The sequence below is a fragment of the Esox lucius genome, chromosome 2 (genome assembly GCF_011004845.1).
Source record: "Esox lucius isolate fEsoLuc1 chromosome 2, fEsoLuc1.pri, whole genome shotgun sequence".
Taxonomy (NCBI): domain Eukaryota; kingdom Metazoa; phylum Chordata; class Actinopteri; order Esociformes; family Esocidae; genus Esox; species Esox lucius.
This window is the reverse complement of record NC_047570.1, coordinates 14903538-14930607: the sequence shown is the minus strand read 5'-3', so window position 1 is coordinate 14930607 and position 27070 is coordinate 14903538. Positions and strand designations below refer to the sequence as shown.

At 42.9% G+C, this 27070-nt stretch overlaps 1 protein-coding gene across 2 annotated transcripts; it reads right to left on the bottom strand.

Annotated features, from left to right (window-relative positions):
- Window positions 1-1036: 1036 nt before the first annotated feature.
- Window positions 1037-16288, bottom strand: ampd3a (adenosine monophosphate deaminase 3a). 2 transcript variants are annotated; one of them, XM_010881190.4, is made up of 15 exons: window positions 15702-16284; window positions 13034-13253; window positions 12757-12943; window positions 12419-12584; window positions 11736-11955; window positions 11497-11626; window positions 11158-11352; window positions 8108-8239; window positions 7719-7882; window positions 5778-5904; window positions 5526-5689; window positions 4508-4628; window positions 3615-3788; window positions 3425-3535; window positions 1037-3254 (listed from the first exon to the last, which is right to left on the bottom strand). In XM_010881190.4, exons 1-15 carry the CDS (start codon window positions 15721-15723, stop codon window positions 3075-3077), a joined length of 2313 nt encoding a protein of 770 aa, XP_010879492.1. In that variant the 5' UTR covers window positions 15724-16284; the 3' UTR covers window positions 1037-3074. The 2 variants fall into 2 exon arrangements, with proteins under 2 accessions (XP_010879492.1, XP_019907032.1); XM_020051473.3 differs by lacking the exons at window positions 1037-3254; window positions 3425-3535; window positions 3615-3788 and adding an exon at window positions 4331-4410 and having other exon boundaries at window positions 15702-16288.
- Between the last annotated feature and the right edge of the window lie 10782 nt (window positions 16289-27070).

The following is a 27070-nucleotide window of genomic DNA, read 5'->3' as shown; positions in this document are numbered from 1 at the left end:
TATTAGTATCCTCCATGTAATCAACTGTTTCAAACCCCTTAACAACAAGCACACATGGAAACAAGAAGTGCAAATGCAGTGGATATAAAAAGTCTACACAACCCTGTTAAAATTCCAGGTTCTTGTGATGTAAAAGAATGAGACAAAGATAAATAATGTCAGAACTTTTTCCACCTTTAATGTGACCTATAACATGAACAATTCAATTGAAAAACAAACTGACATTTTGAGGGAGAAAAATTAAAAACTCTCAATAACCTGGTTGCATAAGTGTGCACACCCTTAAACTAATACTTTGTTGAAGCCCATTAAAATTTTATTACAGCACTCAGTCTTTTTGGGTTGGAGTCTATTAGCATGGCACATCTTGACGTGGCAATATTTGCCCACTCTGCTTTGCAAAAACACTCCAAATCTGTCATATTGCGAGGACGTCTCCTCTGCACAGCCCTCGTCAGATCACCCCACAGATGTTCAATTGGATTCAGGTCTGGGCTCTGGCTGGGCCATTCCAAAATGTTAATCTTCTTCTGTTTTTGTGGATTTGGATGTGTGCTTGACAGATGAGGAGGAGATGCAGTTTGACAGATCGTCAGATCCTCCAATCATCACGCGGAATCCCGTAGTCCGGGCCAGCCCACTCCTCATTCACCCCTCATTCACTCATTCTTTCAACAATGAGATCCATCTGATGCTTTGGAAGCTCTCTGCGGGCCATGGCTTTTGCTCAGAGATGCAACTAAGAAAATGTCAGGAAAATCTTACTAGAACAGCTGAACTTTATTTGTGATTAATCACTTTAAATGATGGAAGGTGTGTAATGACTTCTATTTAACATGAGTTTGAATGTGATTGGTTAATTCTGAACAAAGCCACATCCCCAGTTATAAGAGGGTGTGCACATATATGCAACCAGGTTGTTGTAAGGTTTTTATTTTTCATTTTTCCCCCTCGAAGATTTCCGTTTATTTTTCAATTGAATTGTTCACATTATAGGTCACATTAAAAGTGGAAGAAGTTCTGACATGATTTATCTTTGTCTCATTCTTTTATAATCACAAAAACCTGGCATTTTCACAGGGGTGTGTAGACTTTTTATATCCACTGTACCTTCCTATACCAGATGTTATTCATCTCACCTGAAGTAATGTTTCATCTCCAGAGATAAACACTCTGTCAGGTTTTTATCAACATCACGGATTGCCCCTTCACTAGGGCTTGATACATTGAGTGTTGGACATGAGAAAAAAAGTGTCCAGACCTTGAAGCTATTCTGTAACATTAGTGAACTGTAAGTGCTGTGCTGCTTTTGTCCACAGTGTGTCAGCCTTACTACAGAGGTTGTTTCTGCATTGCAGTGTCAGACAGCAACATTAACATCAGTACTATGGACATAAATAAATTAGTTCCTAACCCTACGTGCACACTGTCTGCTCGCTACAGGTAAAGAGCCACACTCTCTTTTCAAGTGAGAGACCGCAAATCACGGCAACAGTGGGCGGAGGTACTGTCGGAGACTAAATCTCCCAGCGACGGCGGCAGTTGAGAGTTGAGAAATGTTCAACTTAATGCTAATTTCCAGCGAGCGGGCAGTGACGGAGTTCGGCGACTACCAATGGGAGGGCAGATGTTCTCTGCATCTTGAAGTCCCTTCTCTTTTTTTACCCGATAGCTAAAAACTCACTTGCTAGCTAAACAAAATTGACTAGATACTTAGAATTGCGGTGTCTGTTTTCCCAATTATTTATGATGCTTCTCTGGCTTCATACAAAGATTGAATTCTAGAAATGGATGCATGGAAGGTTTCAGATATTGTTGGGATCACGGGTGAATGATACATGCATATATCATTGACTTGGCATCATCGTAATACATTTTTAGTAGTGGAGTCATGCAAATACTAAATACGTATTAATATTTGCAGAGACGGATGTTTCTCCTATTTGGAAGATACGCCCCCAATGTGCACGCTTGGGAAGCGACAGCTAGCCAAAGATTGTGCAATTTGCCAGTTGAGCGAGTGGACAGTCTGCACGTAGCATATTGGTGTAGTTCTCTCATAGTGCTGCCGCTCCAAAGATTATGTATGTTATTTGCAATGGCAATCCATTGTTAACTGGTTCCACTTTAGCCTGCATGCAGCCAGTGATACACACTTATCCATTCAAACCATTGGTTACACTTTATTTTGAGAGTCCCAATTACCATCTGTAGATGTTCTATAGATAGTAATTCAACAGTATCAACAAACTTTAAACAAACCATTGGTTTAAAAAACTGTTTGCTAAGGTCAATGTTAGGGTTAGGTTTAGAATTAGGTATAAGGTAAGGGTTAAGGCCCAAATATACTCCACGCTAAGTACGTGTACGCGTATGCAGAATGGCTGCCACCTCATGCATAATTTTGGTCCGTACTTTGTGCATGTCTCCCTAGGCCTTGAGTGTATGCAGCTGCCATACCAACAGAAATCGTGGGGCAGTACACCCAAGATCCTCTGAGGTTCTGTGAGACTGAAACATCGAAGTAGTAGTACACAATTAATACATTTAATGTTCTAATGCACTACCCTCGTTGGCGTCGCTGACACTCCTTTTTGTTGATTTCTTAAGACATATGTTAATAACTGTACTCCTCAGTCGCCATGTTTATTGTGGTTTACAAAATGAGCAGTTGTCAACGTATTTCCGGGAAGGTCGAAAATGTTTTCTCTCAGACTGCCTCCTTGTAGGTTTTAAATATCTGTTTAGACCTAAAATACACAGTAGAGTATGTTAGCAATAAAATTTGCATAGCATTCGCGTACGTACATACGTACACCTCAAAACCTGGAGTATATGGAGAACTTTAAGGTTAGGGATAGAATAAAGGTTGGGGTTAGGATATAGGTAAGGGTTAGGGTTAGTAAATAATTAGTTAAAATGTAGACAATCTGTAGAGCATCTATAGGCACACTTTTGGGACTCTCAAAATTAAGTGTTACCAAACCATTGTTTTTTCCTCTCATGATGCCATACATATTGTGATATTTGAGAACCTGCATGCGTTGATTGAGCCAAGTCCAGTCTTGATGTTGTCACTGTGGTTGTGCACCAATGACCTCCTCATTCTTCACCGCGTCCACCAGGAAGCTGAGCTCGTTACACAGGGTCTCGTGGCGGTAGGCCATGCGGATTTGAGCTACGTTGGTCCGTCGAATGTCGTTGCCCTCAGGTCCGTCTTTCAAATAGTTGGCCCCTATGAAGTGCTTCTTCTCCTGTATGAGAGGAAGTCAGTCATATGGTATTGCCAGAGATTGAAAATCATGGAAGACACTTATCTTGGTATTACCAGTTCATTCGACAGGGAACAGGGGCATTACATTTTATTTTACAATTAGTATAAATACATGAAGTTTAATGCGAGACAGACCTCATAGCGCCCTACCTGGTGAGACAGACCACTCTGTAGCACACTGTTCCTGGCTATCTCACACACGTCACAGGTGCTGAGCTTCCACAGCTGGGCCGCTATGGCATACTCCTCCATCAGTGCCTCCTACAGACGTAAAAACACGTTCAGCAAAATACCGTCTGTACGACAACACGACTACAGAAACATTTCTTCGTCCATTTACCTTGGTATAGTGGAATTGCATAGGATCATCTGTGGATAGGGACACACACAGACCCTTGTGTAGGAACTCCCTGAGAGGGTTTTTGGAATACTCCAGGAACAGGCTGTTGTTGCTTAGAGGAGACATGGCAATGGGCACCTGGGCCAAGTAGTACAGGTACTGGAGGACAGGGCTCTGTAGCAGAGAGAGACACACACGCACACTCAGTCCACACACACACGCTGTCACCTGCCCCCGAACAGAGTCTGCTTTTCGTTTCAGCCGACACGGCGGATGTTAAATGCATCGACATCAGACAACAGCTAGTGTAGCACATGGATTTCTGAACGATGAAACTCAGCCTCAGGTGTCCTTGTTTGTGTCACTCAACAGGCAGCGTTTGAGCGGTGCTACCGTTAACATAGGACACTTGAAGAAGAGTGGTCACGTGTAGCTGTGAACCAGAGCACCACTGTTTTAAGCTTGGGGTGGTCAAACAGTGGTGGAAGAGTCACTTGCTAAGCAGCATCTAAGCATGATGGCGTCCGTTACGCTCACTAGATCTTGTCCCTGCACCCGGTGATCTTTTGGCTGTATTTGCCCATTAGACAAGCCATCGGTGTGTGGGAAATGAGGTATAACAGTGAGGCCTGTAGGGCTGAACACTGTAACTGTTCCAATGACTTGCTGTTGGTGTGATTCTGGTGAGAACGTGGAATCAATCTCTTTAGGCTCACCTCCAGACAACTGTGATGCATGTGAGTAGCACCTGCTTTATCACTTGGAGGAACAGCATGAGCAGTTCCATTCACACGTTCTAGGGAGATGAGACGGTCAAATTTTCCTTAAATGGCAAATAAGTGTGTGTAGACTGGAGTGTGTTGAGGACATGCAGGGTTGTAATACAGTAGTACCTTCTTCAGGTTGAGGCCATGGGAGATGTTGTCAGCGGTGAGAAAAGCGGAGACCAGGTGTGTGATGGAGCCCGCCTCCCCGCAGTGTGGACGAAACTGGAAGGTGCTCAAGCCTCGCTCTCTGGAAGACACTCAGAGAAATGTTAAATTGTCATATTCCTACATGGACACAAGAACACGTCTAATCTAAATTGGGTCACCAAAGTTGTTCTCTTTTTTGTACTAATCATAACCATAATGCTAACCCTAAGCATTACACTGACCTTAACATTAACAACCCTAACCTCAGTAACCTACCTTTCATGGCAAAAATGTACTTCCACGTTGACTAGCCAAAATAATGTTCTGAAACGCCTTAGATTCTTAGAACAATAGCATCTCAACCAGGGATGGAACGCCTGTTATTAGTAGGCCAGTGGGTACACTCTGATACCGTGAAGGAGATGTAGTGGTTTGCGTCCTGTGGCAGACATTGTACTTATCTAGCCTTTCAATTAGAATCCTTTCTATATGTTAAATGTCTAGCATAGAAGCCTCTCTTGAATAATGAGATAAGCAGGCCAAGGTGTCACAGGTCCGTTGTTTCTGCTGCCCCCAATGTCACGTAACTCTGTGACTCCCTTTCTGAACCTGCTCCCCTCTTGATCTCTTAAAGATATTAATCTTGACCATGTGTTCCCTCCTGTACCTCCATTTGCACTTGGAAGAATCGGTGGCTTGTTGTCTAAAGCTTATTTGGGCCACAGGAAGTAAGACAGTGGTGGTGTATTTGTCCTAACCTCCATGAGTTAAGATTACAATAGTAGATTCTATATAAGCGGTTGGATTCAGGTCATTCGAGAGAGATTCCTTGCATGCAGTCTCTCTCCATGCATGTTAAAACTTTTTAAATGACTCAGCTATGCTTTGTAAATTAAGGTGTTTGTGTGTTAGGCTATTAATCTATAAATATCTATTTAAAATTCCACAACAGTTCATTGCCAGAGGCATTTGAGGTGCAAATAGAAAAACCCCTTACTTCCTCAGATTGTTGAGCACCATGATGTTGGCATACATGTGGAAGAGGTAGTAGCTGTAAGGAGGATTTTCATCTGCTGTCCACTGCTCAGGTTTGGGGCTTTTGTATGAAAACATGTGGTCGCTGTGTTTGGACTCGTCATCCACACTGTCAAAACCTGTCACCTGCACAGAAAAAAAGGGCTTCAACAACAAGTGTGGATGACACGAAGAGGATAGTTTGTGCATGAAAATGTGAAATAAATACACTTACATATTTAAGAAATACATGGAGCTCTTTGTGCTTCTGTGGACTCACAGTGGCCTCAAACAGAGGAAGGAATATATTCTCCAACATCTTGGCAAAGTTATGGATCAACTTTTTGGACTTGAAAATATCACTGAAAAGTGTTTAGAACATATATTAACTATAGACTGAGTCATAATACCCAAAAATCCTTGCGGCATAACTGGAAAAGCATCTATTTCAGTTATTATGCCATACATTTCTTCAATAGGGGATAATTAGATCCACTTCAAATCTGTTGTTTTGTGTAGGCTTACACCTCATCACTATTTTGAGAACTGTGTAAATATTTATAGGACCAGGTGATTGTAATCAATTTCTTTACCTAGGTTTAACTATGGAATGCTAATTAGCCACTTATGTCCCACAAAACTACTCTTTCCATTTGACGTCATCACTAAGTGCAGCATGCGGTAGCAGGAAAATCCTCCACATTTTCTTCCAAGCAAAATCTGATCAGCAAGTAATGTAGCAAGAATATAGTATATATCACAAATGTAAAGAAATAATAGGATTGTGTAGCTTTTTTTCTAATAAGCCATTATGGTTTCTTGTTTTAATATTTATATTGTGTGTTTCTTCTATATTTTGTTCAGCATCTTTCAGTTTTTTTTTATTGACTCTTTGTCAATATAAATTAAAGATGTCATATGCTATGCAGTGGGCTAAGCGCATGTGTATGTTTTATCTTTTTCCTTCCTCAGCTTGGGAGATGCTTTGCTGGAACCATGTACCAAGGTACTATAAAAACACGTTAATGTTAGCTATAAGCATCATTTTGTATGATTTGTGTAAAAACGTAAGCTAAAACATTAGCTAACGTTTTGTGTCACCTGATACCACATTGACTGCACATTGTTGCAAGTGGCTGGCATTTTCCTTTCACACTCCTGTCTGTACAGCTGATGTTGTGCACTGCAAAAATAGTTTATGCAGCTGCATGGCTACACCTATGGGCATGCACAGTCAGTGGAAAGAATCCCCTGGTCACCCATAGTGACCTAGAAAGGATTTGCCACGTGTCTTTAGGTGTAAGAATTCCTAAAAATACCTTATGAACAGCATACTTTCCAAATGAGGACAATTGTTTTTCCATAAACAAATTAATGAATTTGTAATTTAACACTTGACTTCAATAAAATATGTGTCTAAATCAAGACTGTGAATACATGTTGCTATATCAAAAATGTCTGCTAATAATATCTGGTCATACAATACAGGTTAGATGTTTAAACAGAACATTATATAAAACATTTTAATCCATTTTCAATGACAGCATTAGAAATGAGTTGTATTCATGGTAGTGTCCAGGGTAGTATCCCGGATAATGTGGTTTTTGATTATATGTAATGGAGAAGACAACTATGTTGTAGACTAGCTAAGACCGGGAAAGGGGACAGAAGAAAACCAACACTATTCATTTCAAAACAACAGCACATGGATTTGGAATGATTGCGTTGGTCAAAGTTGGCTTCCGTGTCTCGGTTAGAAATAACATAGGGAGGTTCACCTGAGAGAATGGTAGTCTCATCATTAGGTATTCAATGTTGCTAATTAGCATGAACACTTTTGTAGAGGTATTAGAAGCCAATATGCTGACAATCATCACCTTGTCCTATTAAGATTGATAAAGTTACCTTTAATGCCGAGCCAAGTTAAGCCTAAAAGAAACACAGGCTTTTTTTTTTTATTCCTTATGGGAAAAATGAATGGTGAAATGCAAAAAGAACCAGTATCACCTTTTACTGCTATTTTTCTTGGGGATTATGACGCGTTGACTATTTCAGTCAGTAACGAACATTTCTTAGAAAGAGTACTATATTTTATGTCAGCCATGTTACATACTTTCTCCAGTTGAAAGTTAGATGTAACTCTGACTTCAGGTCTCAGTCAGGCAGCAGCACTCACTAGATCCGGGGTACTTGGATGATCCACTGCATGTTCGTAGAGTGCACTTTCTGTTGGATGAACCACTTGGAGAGGCTGGCCCATTCATCTGCAGACCGTCCATAGATAGAGAGGCGTGGCTCAGCATGCTGATACTTACTCTCCTCTAGGTCATTGGAAACTTCCTGTCAAGGGAGGATGTGGTAGGAAGATTCAAGACATATCAAGTACTTTCCAAATGACGCCATTGGTCTGTGTCTATGTGATGTAATACACACACTTTCAACATCTGCAAATGTGTCACTGCGTAATGGTGTTGTGGAAAAATAATAGTATCTTATATAACATAACCTTTTTAATATTAATTTGACGAGGAGCTGACATTCTATATGTACATAGGGATATTATACCTTGATAATGCGTGCAAAGTATTCTCCATCTATGAGGTTGTCTGTTTTCAGGTAGATCTCTCTGAGTTCACTGGCCCCCACTGGATTGTACTTGGAGTTGAACTTATCAAACCGGTGAAAGGTTTGTCTGCCCTTTGGGATGGTACACAACCAGAAACAACATTAACTCATGAATTCTGATAGATTTACACTATCACAGACAACTGACACACTTCTCTGGTAACAAATAAGGCAACTCGTTTCTTTTTTTCCTGTACAGTTGTGAGGATATTCAGTATAATACATGAGTACTTAAACAGTGTTTTCATGTTTTGGCTCTGTAGTCCACCGCTTTGGATTTGAAATGATACAATGATGATGAGGTTAAAGTACAGGCAGTCAGCTTTAATATATTGTATTTTCATCTATTTCAGATGAAGCATTTAAAAATAAATATATGTTTTGTACATAGTCCCGTTTGAGTCGCCATTTGAGGATACCAGAAGTATTCAGACAACTGGCTTCATAGCTGTCTCTTATTAGTCAAGTATGTTTTTTGCATCAATAGTGCATTCTCAAGAGATCTGTCAATGTTTTGGCTTTGTATTTTCATTTGGAGTCTGTTGCAGGTGTCTGACAACACGAGTACCAAAAAAGTATCATTGCAAGTCAAGTTGACCTTCATTATGCAAATAAATCTGAAAAACATTGATCCATGAACATAAAATATTAGATGTGCCAAAAGAAAACCCTGCTAAGCTCAGCATTAGCAAATGACCTGGCAGACTATAGGGGATTATCAAAATATGCTCATCATAATGAAGAAAAAACAACAAAGAACTGTCTGATAGATCAAGAGCACTCTCCAGAAGGTAGCCGTGGATGTGTTAGCCACTACAATTCATAGGATTTCTCCAGCCGAGGCTGGACTGCAAGGTGGAAAACACTAGCCTCAGAAACAGGATGGCACAGTGTTCTGGAAATAAGTATTGTGGACAGATAAGATAAATCTTCACATGTACCAGAGTGATTGCGAGAGGGAAGTGTGGAGAAACAAGAAACCAGGCAAGCCTTGTTCAGCCGCCCCGCAATAAAATGTGTTACTTGTGGCTGCCCTCTCGAGCATCAAAACTGGGTCGCCCATGTGAAAGGCATTGTTGTTAACCACTACGCCACCAAACTGCACACATACCAGGTATTAGTATAGCCTCTTCGCATTTTATTATTTTCACTCAGTAACATCACGGCAAGTTTTAATATTTTGAATATTTGAATATTTTTTACACCATTAACTAGCGTTAAACTGAGTAACGTTTCTTATTAAGTTTACCTCCACTACAAATAGCATCTATGAACTTTATGGCTTTTGCCACTGGCTGTTTTAGCAGCTTACTAGCCATTCGGGAATGACATTGATACAATAACTACTGTATCAATATAGGTGATGATAACGGACTTTTTTGTCAAGTGAAAAGAGAATCATGTAGTTAGTGAAGTGTTTGTCAATCCTGAACAAATCCTGAGACACAATTCCAAAATCCACCAGAAATAGTTGCAATATAGTAAACACATTCATTTTAGGCTTCCCATAATGTATCCACTCAAGGTTGTAGCCAGCAAGGTTTTTGTCTATCCTGAACAAATCCTATTTTGCCACTGGCCATTTTAACAGCTAATTAGCCATTCGTGAATGACATTGATACAGTATCTATCAATATAGGTCACGATAACTAGTGATGGCCATTCAAGGCTTCATTAGCGTCATTTTATCAACAGGATGTTATGCTGGCAGCACTCAGATTTTCTTTATCACAATAAAAGCCATCATTGAAATGTATAAGGCAATATAGTTTACAGTCTAGTCTGTGAAAAAGAACAGACAAGAATAACATTGGAATGGACATTAAACATAAAAAGTACAGACAAGATTGTTAACAATATTAACTTATATAGTTCAATGATGGCTTTTATTTTGAAAAAGAAAATCTGAATTAGCACTGTTAGCATATTATCAGTAACGAAGCCTCGAATGGCCATCACTAACGATAACTGACTTTTTTGTCAAATGAAAAGACGAGAGAATTGTGAAGCCTGCAAAGTGTCTATCCTGAACAAATCCAAATATCCACCAGAACCGTTTTATTTCAGGTTTCCTATTACGTAGCTACGTAAAGTTGCAGTGAAGTTTTTTCAGTCCTGAACCTCTGTTATGGGAAGCGAACGCAGGACCTGTTGTTCCGGAGCCTGCGTCTCTAACCACTACGCTATTTAACAAGGGGTAGTCAGTCACTCAGTCAGTCAGTCAGGGACGGACTCAGTAACAGACGTTCACTCTTCTAGGCCGACTCCGCTTACGCAGTCCGGCAAAAAAGGATCTGGCATACCAACTGATCTGTGAAATTAGCTGGAGTGGTGTTATGCTTTAGGCATGTATGGCTGCCATTGCAACTCACTTTCAGTTAGTTCACTCTCATTGACGTAACTGCAGACAGCAGTAGGATGAATTCTGAAGCTTAAAGAACTGTCTAGTCCACTCAATTACAGCCAAATGCCTAAAACTCATTCACCTTGCAGCAGGATAATGGCAACCAAGGAATTTTATTTCAGGGCAAAAAAAAAAGTGGGATGTTCTTGATTGGCCAAGTCAATGACCTGACCTGAATCCAATTGAGAATGAATTTCAGGCACAGAAACTCTCTGCAATACAAGCCTAGCAGAGCATCACCAGGGAAGATACCCAGTATATGGTAATGTCTATGGGTCACAGAGGTAGTCATACTATATATGATCATTTTATTATGTTACAAATTATGTTAATTTGTCCAGGTACTTTTGGTCACCAAAATGAGGGGGACATTATGTTAAAAGGGCTGTAATTCCTACATTGTTTATGGATTTAAATATAATACATTTAAAGCTGACAGTCTGCATTTCAACCTCTCACTTTACTCTGACAATGTGCCGGTAAAGAGCCAAAACAACACAAGTTGTGTCACCGTACAAGTACATATGGACGGCGCTACACATTTAACATGACGGCAGGAGAGCCACCGGGAGAGCGACAGTCTTACAGCGTGTACATCTAGGGAGTCCACAGTGAGGTCGTAAGGGTCCATGTTGAGGTGTTCAAACACCTCTCTGAGCGTCAGCTTCCGCCCGCCCTTCTCCAGCACCACACGGTCCGCCTCTGTCTTGTAGGTGGTTTGGATGAAGTTCAGAAGGTGCTTCTGGGACATGCAGGCGGCTGCGTGAATGTGTGTGTCCACCTTGGGAAAGAGAGGTCACAATTGCAATGTGAATTTTCATCGCAGACTTTTTACTTTTCACAAGCAAAGTAAGTTCAGTCTAAACGGTGGACTTTCACTTCTAACATAAATATCTTGCTTTCACATTTAAGTGTTAGAACGTGCCTTTCTGACATTGTAGAAGTCTCTGTGTGGAATGCCCTTCAGTTCCTTTAGCTCAGCCATCTCATTGAGCATCTCATGCAGGTAGAATTTGGAGCCCAGGAAGTTCAGGCGTCTGTGACAGTATGTCTTCCTATAAAGCCGATAACTAATAAGATCATATATACTCCATATTCAGACGTTATGCATTATGGTACAAGAAAAAGCTCTGTTGCACTGGTCATGAAGTGGTGGTCTCTTACGTGGGTCCGTCAATGATCATGGCCAGGACGTGGCTGAGGTCAATGGCAAACGTCTCAAGGTCAGGGTAGGGCAGGTCACGGGGCCTGTTCTGATTGAGCGCCTCGGCGTTCTCGTACACATACACGATGCCATCTTTCATCTGCAGCTCATAGCTCAGGTTATCTGGGATATTCTCCATGCTGTAAGGGTCCCCCCCCTCCCGAGGGCAAGGGCAGACATCTGTGGGAAGACCAGTATGGCTGAGATACTGTAGACCCAAATGGACCTTAATGCGATGGATCCAGAATCTGAACCTCTCTTAAGTGTTCAGTAAATAGACATGTACTGAGAACTATACACGGTGTAGTTGTGCTGTTAGTGGTAGACAACATGCAGGGCCAGTACCCAGAAAATGTACCCCAAAAACCAGTGGGTGTATATAATGGCATATGTGTGGTAATTTGCCTTCAGAATGTATCCTGACCCCTTCACTTTCTCCACATTTTGTTGTTATAGACATAATCTAGAAACTGATTAAACATATTTGCAATCAGTCCACACACATAACGACAAAGTCAAAAAACACATATAAGTAACATTCATAACACTGTGGCTGCCTCATCTGGCACCAACATCTTAGGAAGTTTGGAAAACGTTATGCGCTAGTTTAATGACAATTTACGGGCACTGATGGAGCATGTACCTGGAAGAACCTCATCCTCCTCCATCCACTTCTTGTTCTCTGCACTACGGAGGAACTGGGCGACCGTCCGGGGGAAGCGATGGTAGGCCAGTCTCGAGTACTTCTCCCTAATAAACAGGGCTTTCATCAGAGTTTTGGCTGCCTGTTCATAGTCCTCCACTGTGATCTAGGGAAAGGCAACAGCTTTTATTACTAGTCTTACCTTTGATCCACACAAGAGCGTTTCTAACCACCTGGGATTAAACCCACACCAAAGTGTGTCTTTTGTAACTCTTCTATTATGCCGTGTATGTCAGTACACTCTTCTGTATAAACTGTCACCTGCTGGGAGCACTTACGCCAGCGCAGTAGTCTCCACTGATGGTGACCCTTTGGTATTCTGGGCAGCTCTCAGGGAGCGAAGAGCAGGTGGAGGAGGGTGAGAGGAATGGGGTCACCACAGAACGGACCCATTCTGTGGTTACAGGGATCTGCAGGCCCTGTAAGGACGCTGATTGGGAACGGATAATTTTCAAACTTTTCTTCCTGGAAACCAAACCAAAACGTTACAGAAATACCTGACACTCCAGAACTGAATAAATTAGCTGATTTGGATTCCATGACGTACTGTCTCACCTCTTGGCGCTCTCTTCCGAATGCTGCTCGGCGAGCTCTTTAAGCAGCTCCCTCTCTTTGGCCTGGTTCAGGCCGATGGGACAGTCCTCAGTGACTGTGAACATGGAGAGGGCATCCTTAGTGTCCTCCTGCAGAGCTGACCCGTATACCTTCTCAGCCAGCAGACGTGTCTCCTCATCCACCTCACTTAGCGTAATTCTGGGGAACTGTCGTGGCATGTCTGTAAAAAGAACGGTCATAGTGTAGCAGCCTTTTTTGAAAAGCCTGATAGTGTTCACAATGTTTATTCGCACAGAAATGATTTCGGGTAAAACCACATGAACAAAGATCATGCTTTTTAGTGGACAACAGAAATTGGACTGGCTTCTGTTTTAGGCCAATGTTATTTCTACGTTAAGCTAAAGGCCCACTAAATAATTGAATGTGTGTTTGTGTGTCATTTGAATGTGTGTTTAATCTCAGATTACACACAAACAGCGATTGAATCAGAAGACTTGATTGGGAATGACCCATCTGGGTTAAAAGCAATGCAGAACAAAACCCACTGTCAAACTCAGATAATCTGCCATGGTTCGGCTGCCCAGTGGTGAACCTCCAGCAAATGCCAACTATGTACTATCAATTTGGGCCAACACTGTAAATTAGCCTACAAAACACAAGCCACAGGCTCTATAGTATTAATATGAAGCCGAGACGTGGGCTTATTTAGTGGGTCAATCAAATCAGGGCAGTGTATGAGAAATGTGATAGCAGGGAGTATTTCAATTGCAGATAAGTAAGAAAAGTTGGGTAGGTGAACAAGCTAAAGCTAGCTTACTCCAAAAGAGAATAAGTGCACATACCATGGATGTCCACACATGCGCAGAGGCATCTGGATAGTAAGTAGACTAAAAGTGATAGTGTCTTTCTAAAGGTCAGCGATCCACATCCACGGCTTATTTAAACACTTTACAATGCTGCATTCAGATATCAAACAACACTATAGCTAGCTCGAGGCAAGGCTAACCCACCAACATTTGTAATTGGGACCAACGTAAGTAGTGACAGATGATCACGCTACATTCAACATGCGTACTGTATTTGCCTCTGAAACAAAGTGTTATTTAAATGTATGACCTTTAGGGTAGGGTGACCACATTTTCAACCCCCCAAACCAGATCCCTTGTGTAACCGCACGATAATGTATGCGCTTATGCATGCATGTTGGTCATCATGCGTGCTTGTGGTTGGAGCGGGGGGCGCTTTGAGCTTTGATGAGAATTGTTGCTTTGCTACGCTGTTCTATGCAGATGTTTGTTTAGCTCCGACTCGTATGTGGAAACATTTCAGTATTATTATTAGCCTATTTCTATTATATTTTTTTATTTCAAGCTTGGGACACCAAGCTTGAAACAACAATCCCGGGCAAACCGGGACATCTGGTCACCCTACTTTAGGGTCAACACCAGAATTAATTCTATTCTATTTGGGGACAACATTGAGACTGGGTCGAGAATGAAACCAGGTTACTGTTTCACTGGCTCAGAGCCTGTCTACTCAGACAATCTAATGTCAAATGTCACTGCATTACTCTTGTGATTAAATGAACTTTCAATTCACAGCTGTTTCCTCATTATCTACAGCCTATTCCTCTGAACACCTGGTTATCTGCAGTCATATGTCAACAATGTATGAAGACATTTGTCACATATCAAGATGGGACAAAGGACTATGATTGTATCATATGTATGAGTTTTAATTCTTCCATAGTTTCATTATCCCCTCTGTAACGTGACAGTTTGGGTTATAGTGTATATTTAAAGCCTAAACACTGTGGCTTTAAACAACCCTTTACAGGCCCCTCTGTATCTCCATCCTCAGTTCTCCATGTGTCTGATTGCTGTTCACTGGTCCAGTAAAAACATTGTTGTCCCATTTAGAGATATGTCTGCCCCCACAGATCAAGTGACCTCCAATAACATTAAACACGACACACCCAGGAATTACTGTTGACATATAGACTAACCCTAGGCCCCTAGGGACAGGCTGTAGTGTCATCTGTGAGAGAGAAATGCTAATGCCTTCTGCCAAGCCTTTCCAGGCTAGGAGGGCTCCCATTCCTGACACAACTCTTTACCACACACAGCCCCAACCCAGCCCACACCACTTCCAAAAACATTTAGGTGGTTCAAGCTCCTACCTGCCTTCTACTGGCCACTGCACTGCAGACAAACAGAGAGCAGCACAGCACATTACAACAAACACTGGGCGTGCATTACGAAAGCTGAGAGCGCTTCTATAGAGCAGCGTTATTGATTTAGAGTTTCTCATGAATAATTTATCACTGCTTTCTTCCAGTGAATTACAGTGATGCCTCAGTGACACACGCACAGGCATGGCGCCGTCTACACACACACACACACACGAACGCACACACCTACACACACAAATACACACTAACAAACAAACACACCCCAACCCACACACACACGTTCCTCCACTTACACTGCCGACTCAGCATCAGTTCATTCTAATTCCCCTAATTCTCTCAGAGCAATCAAATAGAATTTAAAAAATGACATCCAGCAACACACCGTTAACATTAACTCTCTCTCTCAAACAGCAGCACAACCGTTTCTGAGACTGATGGTGCTGCAAGAGCATTCATTTGAACCGGTTTGCGCCTTACCTTCTGGTCTGTTCACAGCCATCTCTCTCTGCACGGTCTCCACTAGGAATGGGAATCTCAGCTACAATCCCAATGTCTCGGTACAGGCTCTCTGAATGGAGAGTGGCGAACAGGCTGGCTGGGTATCTGACTCTGACGGGCTGGCTGTGATGTGGGTCAATCCCACTCTGAGGTTGTGGCGGCACACCATCGGGGTTTTGTTTTCCTGGATGTCCTTCTCTCTCTATTTTAAGAACTCAATGGCATCATGTCGACAGAACCACTAAGCCTTAGGATATGTCACAACAGGCTGTCAACAAAAAGAACCAACAGAGAGAAGTGACCAACAGTCCCACAGCTGGGCTTACACAAGTTTTTAACGTGTAATGTTATACACGTACACACTCCCCACATGCTCCTCTCTGGGAAAATGAAGATATCCCCAAACTGTTTGCCGCAAGCTGGCTCTTTAAGAAACCAGTCGTCTGAGGTACTGTCAATATTATCCTAGCTGTCCTGAGTGAGCCAACCGCTGTTGTTCTGCTGAGAGCGTCAACAGAGCCGCCTGCACTCATTACTTCAGGTCTGACCTTGGTATCGGTGCATAGAGTTACAGCAGTAGTCCTCTGGCATTGTGACAGTCAGGGAATGTGTAAATGCCCTCAGTACAGGATCAGATTACCTCATCCACTAACATTAGAATAGGTGATGACAAAAAAAAGTGGCTGTTTACATCTTCGCACAAGCCCATGTTTACCCGTGCACACGCTCTCCTTTACATGCATGCTCAGAACAGCCAGTTCGAAACCATATATGTCACGCTGCTCTGTGAGTTCACTGTTGTTTACAGTCGACACAACCCAGGCCCATCCAATCCATCACAGACTGCGGCAGGCACCCTCACACCCATAGCTTGTGGGTTATGCTGAAAATGCATGACATAGGACTCCTTTCTCCACCTGGTATTGGAGTTCAGCTTTCCAAGTAGGATTCCAAAAAGAGAGATGTAGGGCAGATTCCAATTCAGTGTTGTCAATAAGGGCATGGTATGTTACCCCAAAATAACTGATGCAATTCTGATTACCCCCACTTGACTACACCTACCAGCTATACCTCTCCAACTCCGTCTATACAGTCACACACATGTACAGGTTGACAGAGGAATGATCACACTTTAAAGGGGTCATCTGCAGTTGCTTACATACATACAGTGGAGAGTATTTGATACACTGCTGACTTTGCAGGTTTTCCTACTTACAAAGCATGTAGAGGTCTGTCATTTTTATCATAGGTACACTTCAACTGTAAGAGACGGAATCTAAAACAAAAATACAGAAAATCACATTGTATGATTTTTAAATAAGTAATTTGCATTTTATTGCATGACATAAGTATTTGATCACCTACCAACCAGTAAGAATTCCGGCTCTCACAGAACTGTTAGTTTTTCTTTTAGAAGCCCTCCTGTTCTCCACTCATTACCTGGATTAACTGCACCTGTTTGAACTCGTTACCTGTATAAAAGACACCTGTCCACGCACTCAATCAAACAGACTCCAACCTCTCCACAATGGCCAAGACCAGAGAGCTGTGTAAGGACAGCTTTATCAGGGATAAAATGGTAGACCAGCACAAGGCTGGGATGGGCTGCAGGACAATAGGCTAGTAGGTTGGTGAGAAGGCAACAACTGTTGGCGCAAGTATTAGAAAATGGAAGACATTCAAGATGACGGTCAATCTCCCTCGGTCTGGGGCTCCATGCAAGATCTCACCTCGTGGGGCATCAATGATCATGAGGAAGGTGAGGGATCAGCCCAGAACTACACAGCAGGACCTGGTCAATGACCTGAAGAGAGCTGGGACCACAGTCTCAAAGAAAACCATTAGTAACATACTACGCCATCATGGACTAAAATCCTGCAGCACACACAAGGTCCCACTGCTCAAGCCAGCGCATGTCCAGGCCCGTCTGAAGTTTGCCAATGACCATTTGGATGATCCAGAGGAGGAATGGGAGAAGGTCATGTGGTCTGATGAGACAAAAATTGAGCTTTTTGGTCTAAACTCCACTCGCTGTGTTTGGAGGAAGAAGAAGGATGAGTACAACCCCAAGAACACCATCCTAACCGTGAAGCATGGAGGTGGAAACATCATTCTTTGGGGATGCTTTTCTGCAAAGGGGACAGGACGACTGCACCGTATTGAGGGGAGGACAGATGGGGCCATGTATCCCGAGATCTTAGCCAACAACCTCCTTCCCTCAGTAAGAGCATTGAAGATGGGTCGTGGCTGGGTCTTCCAGCAGGACAACAATCCGAAACACACAGCCAGGGCAACTAAGGAGTGGCTCCGTAAGAAGCATCTCAAGGTCCTGGAGTGAACTAGCCAGTCTCCAGACCTGAACCCAATAGAAAATCTTTGGAGGGAGCTGAAAGTCCGTATTGCCCAGTGACAGCCCCGAAACCTGAAGGATCTGGAGAAGGTCTGTATGGAGGAGTGGGCCAAAATCCCTACTTCAGTGTGTGCAAACATGATCAATAACTACAGGAAACGTATGATCTCTGTAATTGCAAACAAAGGTTTTGTGTACCAAATATTAAGTTCTGCTTTTCTGAGGTATCAAATACTTATGTCATGCAATAAAATGCAAATTAATGACTTAGAAATCATACAAGGAGGCCTTCAGAATGTTTCCCGGCTTCTCGGACTCATAGCTCGGAAATCGTAGGGTGGCCAGAAGTGTAGAGGTCTCCTTGGATAGAAGAGATCCAGCAGTTACCCAGGCTTTGAATGGTGTAAATCGGATACTGACAGTCTGAGCCTTGGCCTCTGGAGTGAATTCTTTGCATTTTTGATTGGGCGCCCCTGGAATTTTGCCAGCATCTCTGACTCATAGAAACATTCTGGAGGCCCACAGAATGTTTCCCGGCTTTCTGGACTCATTGCGGCAAACTTAGGGCAGCAAGAGGTTTCTTTGGATAGAGGAGATCCAGGAGAGCTCCCCCAGTTTTGAAAGCTCTAAATCGCATACTCCTAGACCTGAACGGGGTCCCCCGGAATTTTCCTGGCATCCTGGACTCATGAAAACATTCTGGAGGCCCACAGAATGTATCCCGGTATCCCCGACTCATAGCCCGGCAACCGTAGAGTGGCCAGAGATGGGGTGGTCTTACTGGATAGCTAACCCCCGAATGTATTGTGATCCTAGTGACGCCTCTGCTCTGGGTTAATGGTAATGTCCGTGCTAAGCTCAGAGCTCGGTTTTCCGCCTATAGCTCTGGGGACCTGGAAGCTTTGAGGAGATCTAGATATGACCAACGGAAGGCTATCAGAGATGGGAAAAGAGAATACAGGGATAAGTTGGAGTCTAACTGCCACAGCTCTGATCCCAGATGCATTTAGGGGGGACTGCAACACATCACAGAATACAAAGGGAGAAATAGCAATGATGCTCGTCCCACCTTCTCTCTCCCTGACAAGCTCGACACATTCTCTGAACGGTTTGAGGCAACCAACACAATTTCTTCAGAGCGGCTTTGCTGAGGATCAGAATGACTACACTCTGTCCCTAACCACGGCTGATGTGAGAAGAGTTTTTTAAAAAGTGAACCCTCTGAAGTCACCAGGGCCAGATGGCATTCCACTGCGGTGACTGACTAGCGGAGATCTTCACCTCCATATTCAACCTCTCCCTGTCTGTAGTCCTCACCTGCTTCAAACAGACCACCATCATCCCTGTATGACTACTGCCCTGTAGCACTGACCTCCACCATTATGAAGTGCTTAGAGTGTCTGATAAGAACTCTCATCTGTTCCACCCTTCCTGACACCTTGGACCCCTTACAATTTGCATACTGATCTACAGAAGATGCCATCGCCCTGACGACACACACCGGCCTCTCCAACCTGGAAAGAGTGAACACATACATGAGGATGCTATTCGTGGACTAGGGCTCTGCTCTCAACACCATTGTGCCCGCCAACTTGTTCCTTTGCTCAGGATCTCGGGACTTGACACCTCTGTTTGCAGTTGGATCATGGATTTCCTGAAGGGCAGACCCCAGGTGGTGAGAATGGGCAAATTCAACTCCTCTGCACTGACCCTTAGCACTGGAACACAGAGCTCTGCATACTCAGTCCCCTCCTGTACTCCCTGTTCATGCATGACTGCATTGCAACACACAGCTTCAACATCATCCTCAGATTACAAAACTTGTAATTATACTTAACAGTACAGGTGCTGGTCATAAAATTAGAATATCATTAAAAAGTTGATTAATTTCAGTAATTCCATTCAAAAAGTGAAACTTCTATAATGTATACATTCATTCCACACAGACTGATATATTTCAAGTGTTTTATTTCCTTTAATTTTGATGATTATAACTGACAACTAATGAAAACCCCAAATTCAATATCTCAGAAAATTAGAATATTGTGAAAAGGTTCAGCCGAGTGTGAAGCGGTGGGGATGAGAATCAGTACCTCCAAATCCGAGGCCATGGTCCTCAGTCGGAAAAGGGTGGCTTGCCCACTTCAGGTTGGTGGAGAGTGCCTGCCTCAAGTGGAGGAGTTTAAGTATCTAGGGGTCTTGTTCACGAGTGAGGGAAGGATGGAACGGGAGATTGACAGACGGATCGGTGCAGCTTCTGCAGTAATGCGGTCGATGTATCGGTCTGTCGTGGTGAAGAAAGAGCTGAGCCGCAAGGCGAAGCTCTCGATTTACCGGTCAATCTATGTTCCTACTCTCACCTATGGTCATGAGCTTTGGGACAAGATCCCAGATACAGGCGAAAGGACAAGATCCCAGATACAGGCGGCCGAAATGAGCTTTCTTCACAGGGTGGCTGGGTGATCCCTTAGAGATAGGGTGAGAAGCTTGGTCACCTGGGAGGAGCTCAGAGTAGAGCCGCTGCTCCTCCACATCGAGAGGGGTCAGCTGAGGTGGCTTGGGCATCTGTTTCAGATGCCTCCGGAACGCCTTCCTGGGAAGGTGTTCCGGTCCCGTCCCACCGCTGGAGGGACTATGTCTCCCGGCTGGCCTGGGAACGCCTCGGTGTCCCCCCGGAAGAGCTGGAGGAAGTGTCTGGGGAGAGGGAAGTCTGGGCATCTCTGCTTAGACTGCTGCCCCCGCGACCCGGCCCTGGATGAAGTGGAAGAAGATGAAGATGATGATGATGATGAAAAGGTTCAATATTGAAGACACCTGGTGCCACACTCTAATCAGCTAATTAACCCAAAACACCTGCAAATGCCTTTAAATGGTCTCTCACTCTAGTTCTGTAGGCAACACAATCATGGGGAAGACTGCTGACTTGACAGCTGTTCAAAAGACGACCATTGACACCTTGCACAAGGAGGGCAAGACACAAAAGGTCATAGCTAAAGAGGCTTGCTGCTCACAGGGCTCTGTGTCCAAGCACATTAATAGAGAGGCGAAGAGAAGTAAAAGATGTGGTGGAGAAAAGTGATAAGCAATAGGGATAACCGCACCCTGGAGAGGATTGTGAAACAAGCCACACTCAAGCCACTCTTGAACAAGACGCAGCGTCAGAAGCGTCTCGGCTGGGCTAAAGACAAAAAGGACTGGACTGCTGCTGAGTGGTCCAAAGTTATGTTCTCTGATGAAAGTAAATTTTGCATTTCCTTTGGAAATCAAGGTCCCAGAGTCTGGAGGAAGAGAGGAGAGGCACATAATCCACGTTGCTTGAAGTCCAGTGTAAAGTTTCCACAGTCAGTGATGGTTTGGGGTGCCATGTCATCTGCTGGTGTTGGTCCACTGTGTTTTCTGAGGTCCAAGGTCAACGCTGCCATCTACCAGGAAGTTTTAGAGCACTTCAAGGCTTTAATTATGTAAAGATGGCATTAATAGTTCCCTAGTGACAATCCCATGATTAATAGTATTCTGTATAGAGTATTTTTTGGATAATCAATGCTGTACGGCTATATTAAGTGTGAAATCACTACTGCAATAATATTTGAGTTAATTTGGCGAAATGGAGGAAGCACAAAATACAACAAGATCCGCGTTGTGGGAACATTTTCAAGTTGTTTAAAGTAACCTTGTGAAATGCGCGATTTGTGAGCAACAACTGGGCTAGAATTTGCATTCACGACTTTCATATAAACATATAAATGTCCCCTAATGTATCGAAGTCTGCCAATACAACATCAGTATTTTATACGGCCTATAGGCTACTTTTGGCACACATATGCAACTTCATACACACATTACAATTATTAAATGTAACCATATACATGTACTGTTATATACTTTAATAGTCAAGCATCTAAGGACATCATCCGTAACATCCTTGACATTGTCATAATGTTGCATAGTCGGTTTTCCATAATGTCTTTGGAAACACTGCTCGCATGAAAACGCTGCATTTCCAGATTCAGGAACCTTTGCGTGTCTCTTCCACCGCGCACACGTGCGCTTAAGATGTTACTTCTCTTTTATTAACATTGTAAGATAAACATTTGTGATATGTTACATGAGTAGATATCGCGTCTGGCCCAACTTAACTGTTAATTTATCAATTTATTATTCAGTGTTTTGGCCTATACGCAAGGCCAGCGTATGCACCACTCAATTTGTTTTCTGAGTCTTCCAGATCCATTACACGTGTTTGGCCAGTAGATGTCGCCAGCATGCGATGTTTCAAGTGTTTCCTTTTTCGATGCAATTATTTCAATTGGCTCAAAGTTCAACTGGAAGAAAGCTTTGTTTCTTCCATCACTGGGCAGGACACAAGACGCAGAGCTGGAGTAAGCCATTCATTTAATTTGGTTTACAAAAGCAACAAACAAAAGAAGCAGCAGCAACCACTGCCTAAATGCATATGGCATAAACAATAATCCACAGTGTGGAAACGACTGAACTAAGGATCCCAAAATAGATACAATGCAGGGCAGCTGCCTCTAATTTGGGACCAACCAAACTCAACACAGGGATGCCTATAGGTCAGGTCTTGTCTATTGCCCCCAGACCAACAGAGATTGCTACGGTCATCCCTATAGCCAGGACCCGACAGAAAGATTTCTGTGTCTGGCAGAATTTGTGCCCCCTATGTACTCCATATCTACTCCATAAATGTCTTGCAGAATCCGCATTGACTTAGTAGCTCAGTGTGTAGAAGTTTTTTCTTTTAGTGCCTGATGTTGCTGGTTTAAATACTGCTGGAGTCACTATAAGTTTAGTTATTTTACGAAAAATCCCTTTTCGATAAATATGAGGGCAAAGGTTTTCCCTGTGGCTGACAGAAATCATGTCTCAGCGTAAGCGGAGTCGGCCAAGAAGAGCGATTGTCTCTTACTGAGTGACTGACTGACTGACTAACTACCCTCCCCTTGGTAAATAGCATAGTGGTTAGAGACTCAGACTGCCATGTGGATGACTGGTGTTTGATCCTTCAGTATCTACTTTATAGTAAGCCTAAAATAAAACAGTTTTCAGTTATATTGTGAGTATTTCTGGTGGATTTTTGAAGTACGCATCTGTGCATGCCTTTTGGGGTAATATAGACCACAACCCCTTGCACAGTAAAAGAGGGTTTTCCACGATTCTCTCGTCTCTTCACTTGACAAGAAAGTAAGTTATTGTCACCTATATCGATTTGAGTTAGCATTGAGATTCAGCCAATGCTTTTGATCTCCTTGTAGTTCACATAGCGTAGTGGTTAGCTATTCAACCATCTACATTAATCTTTGTACAAAAGTTGCATTTTGAGACTATATGGAGGTAGCCTGTCTACCAGCAATCCTTGTGAGAACATCCCTGGCCTTCAATATTTTGACCCTGGTTCAGTTACCCTCTCAGATGTTCCAATTTTCTCTCTCAGTAATATTTATCCACTTGGTACTTTTCAGCCGTTGCACAACTATATATTCACTCTGTTTTACCATGAATCTCATCTCATCTTCATCCGCTTATCCGGTATCAGGTCGCGGGGACAGCAGCTCCAGCAGGGGACCCCAAACTTCCCTTTCCCGAGCCACATTTACCAGCTCTGACTGGGGGATCCCGAGGCGTTCCCAGGCCAGTGTCGAAATATAATCTCTCCACCTAGTCCTGGACCTACCCCGAGGTCTCCTTCCAGCTGGACGTGCCTGGAACACCTCTCTAGGGAGACGTCCCGGGGGCATCCTTACCAGATGCCCGAACCACCTCAACTGGCCCCTTTCGATGAAAAGGAGCAGTGGCTCTACTCCGAGTTCCTCACGGATGGCCATGCTTCTCACCCTATCCCTAAGGGAGAAGCCAGCCACCCTTCTGAGAAAACCCATTTCAGCCTCTTGCACTTGCAATCTAGTTCTTTTGGTCATGACCCAGCCTTCATGACCATAGGTGAGGGTAGGAACGAAGATTGACCGGTATATCGAGAGCTTTGCCTTCCGGCTCAGCTCTCTTTTCGTCACAACGGTGCGGTAAAGCAAATGCTATGCCGCCCCCACTGCTCCGATTCTCCGGCCAATCTCCCGCTCCATCGTCCCCTCACTCGCGAACAAGACCCTGAGATACTTGAACTCCTTAACTTGGGGTAACGCCTCATTCCCTACCCGGAGGAGGCACTCCATCGGTTTCTTGCTGAATCTCATACATTAAAAATAATAATTGTATTACCTGACACTTTTATATTGTTATTGTTTTCTAAATAAACGAAGCAGCCATGGAGTGATTGGAGTTATTGTTTTCATTATAGGTACTAAATAGCTAATAGCTAGCCATCTACAGTAATATTTGTACTAGAGTACACTTAAGATCCATTCTGATGTCCACGTTGTTTCAGGGTAAAATGTAATGGCTGAGGTAAAAGTCGCATTCCCGCAAAACAGCGAATCAAAACAAGCCAGGGAAAAGAAAAACTTAACCCTTCTAATCATGGGCCAGCTGAACTAGGCTTGCCTGGTTCCTTTTCTGGTTTATTGAACTCGAACTTGAATTTTTTGGTCAATAGCGTCCAGCTTTTTTGACATACTAGCTCAGTTTATACATCTTTTACAGACCTTGGTCTATACAACAATAAATATTAAAAAAATATGAAGATCAGACATTTGGTGCTATAGGAGTATCGTTGTAAGCATTTTTCACTAAATCCAAAATGGAGGAAAATCCTATTTAGCTGACTGTTTGAGTCCCATTGGCAAACGTGAAAAGATGGACACATGGAACATGAATCCAGGACACATGACGTGGGCATGTTTAAGCTTGCAACTTTGGTCACCTTGGAAGCATATTTATATTTATTCACCATTTTATTCATCAGTGTAGGCCTACATATGATTCTTAGTTACCAATGTTTATGTTCAATATTCTCCCCTCTGATTGGTTTAAGGCAGAACATTTTAATGTGCAGTGATTTTCTACCTGGTGTAGCTTTAAACAATAACTACCCCAGGTAAGCAGCTACTGAGGCTTGCATACTCTACCTGTGGCAAATGGCTCGCTTCGTGAAGTTGTAAACATACTGCCCCAAAATAAGTTCATGGCAACTAGCCCTGCTACATTGTTAGCTAGCAAACTAATGAAATGCCATCAGGGCCGTTGCTAACGCAAAGAAAGGTGCATATGATTTGGCAGGATTCATGGCTTGGCAGGGCCCATTGAGCCCAATATTATTGTAATCTATAAGTGAGGGGGCCCATGCATATTTTTTCAGGGGCCCCGGATTCCTAGCGATGGCTCTGAATCCAGGACACTGAACGTCTGGGGAGAATCTGTCAGACATAACGACCACCACCCTATACTATTTTCTGCTGGTTTAAAACTATTTAAAACCACAAACTATTTCTATTTTGGGAGCTTCAAGAGCCCTGTCAAAGGCTGTTTTGATTGTGAATAAGCAAATGTCCAGGTAAACTGTGGATTTGATCACAGCTCTGGTACAACAGGATCAAGCCCACAACATTTCACTATTCTTTTGTGATTTTAGTCAAATTATTTTATAGCAGAATTTATCTGCAGAACAGATTATTTGGAGAGTGAATAGGTGTCATACTATTTTATCTTTGTGCTTTTTGTAGGCGTTTTAAGTCACTAGATGGCAGTACAGCCCAAACAATATAGTTTAACGTGTCTGCTGTCAGATAAATATAATAGTTATGATAATAACTTGCATTGCAATTACTTTGGCGCCTATTAATGACATTTACCAGAGAATATTCATTACTTCTTTCTGTCCTAGTGGGCTTTCTAATGAGTAAAACAGAAAGGAGGTGCAATGGCCTCTTGACCATGAATTCATCCACATGTATCTTGCATACCAATCAAATTGAGTATGGTCAGCAAGGAAATTCTTAAAGGTAATGTAGAGCACATACAGTTGATGATTTCTTAAATGTTGGAAATAGCCACATTTAATTTTTGCACATTTGTTTAAGAGCATGATCTGGGACACAGTCTGCACCTTAATAACTGTTTCTGACTTAATGGGCATAGTTACTAAAAGAGAGATTGTTCTACACAGGCTTTGATTCTTAAAGCATTCATGGACTGAATTTAACCATTTTGTTTTTGTGGTTCTTCCTGTGGTTGATTTATAGCAAAGACACACTTGTAGTTACAACTGTTTAACCATAGAAAGTTATGTCAAAGCCACATTGGTAATGAATAGCAGATGCAGGTAGAAGGACCTTGAGCCCAGGTTAAATAATCAAACCTTTAGCTTTACATTCCCTACATTATCTTTTGATCATTATAGTCTACCAAGGGACATGGATTGTTGTAACCTAGGTTTCTACATGCAGGTAACACCAACGCAACTACAAGACAACAACCTTGTCGGCATTATTTCACCTCTGGATTCTCGAATGAATGAATATCACTTTGGAATTTCTACTTTAAAAAGAAAAATGATGGTCATTCAATTTTCTGAGTTTCACTTAGCCTGTGGCTGTAAGGAGGTGATAATGTGTTAAGGAAAAAGGTCAGCAGCCTCTGTCCTTTCTGATTCAGTGTGTCTGCACAGCTTATGAATACGCTTGGGCTGTTTTTACAATGTTTTCTGCGTGCCTCTCAGGAATGTTACACAGAGCCCACTCCATCCTCCTTGTAGACTGTTTTCACGTCCGGACTGTTTACCATTGTGTTCAGACGAAGCTGGGTCTCTCAGCCTCACGTAATGGCTCTAGGGCCATGATGCGGTGTGGATTGAGCCAGCAAATATGCACTATACTCAGAAGGAATGCGCCTGGCACCCCATCCGCCCTCTAGAGGGGGTCACAGGGGGGTGTAAGGGGGGGATTTAATGAGACCCTGAAATCACTTAACCCAGACCAGGTGTTGCGTGTCTCACTAGAGCTGGGCTGACAATAGAAAGGCTACTTTCAATTTACAACAGTCATTTCCTGTTGAACAGAGAGTCTGGACAGAATAAACTTTTCAGATG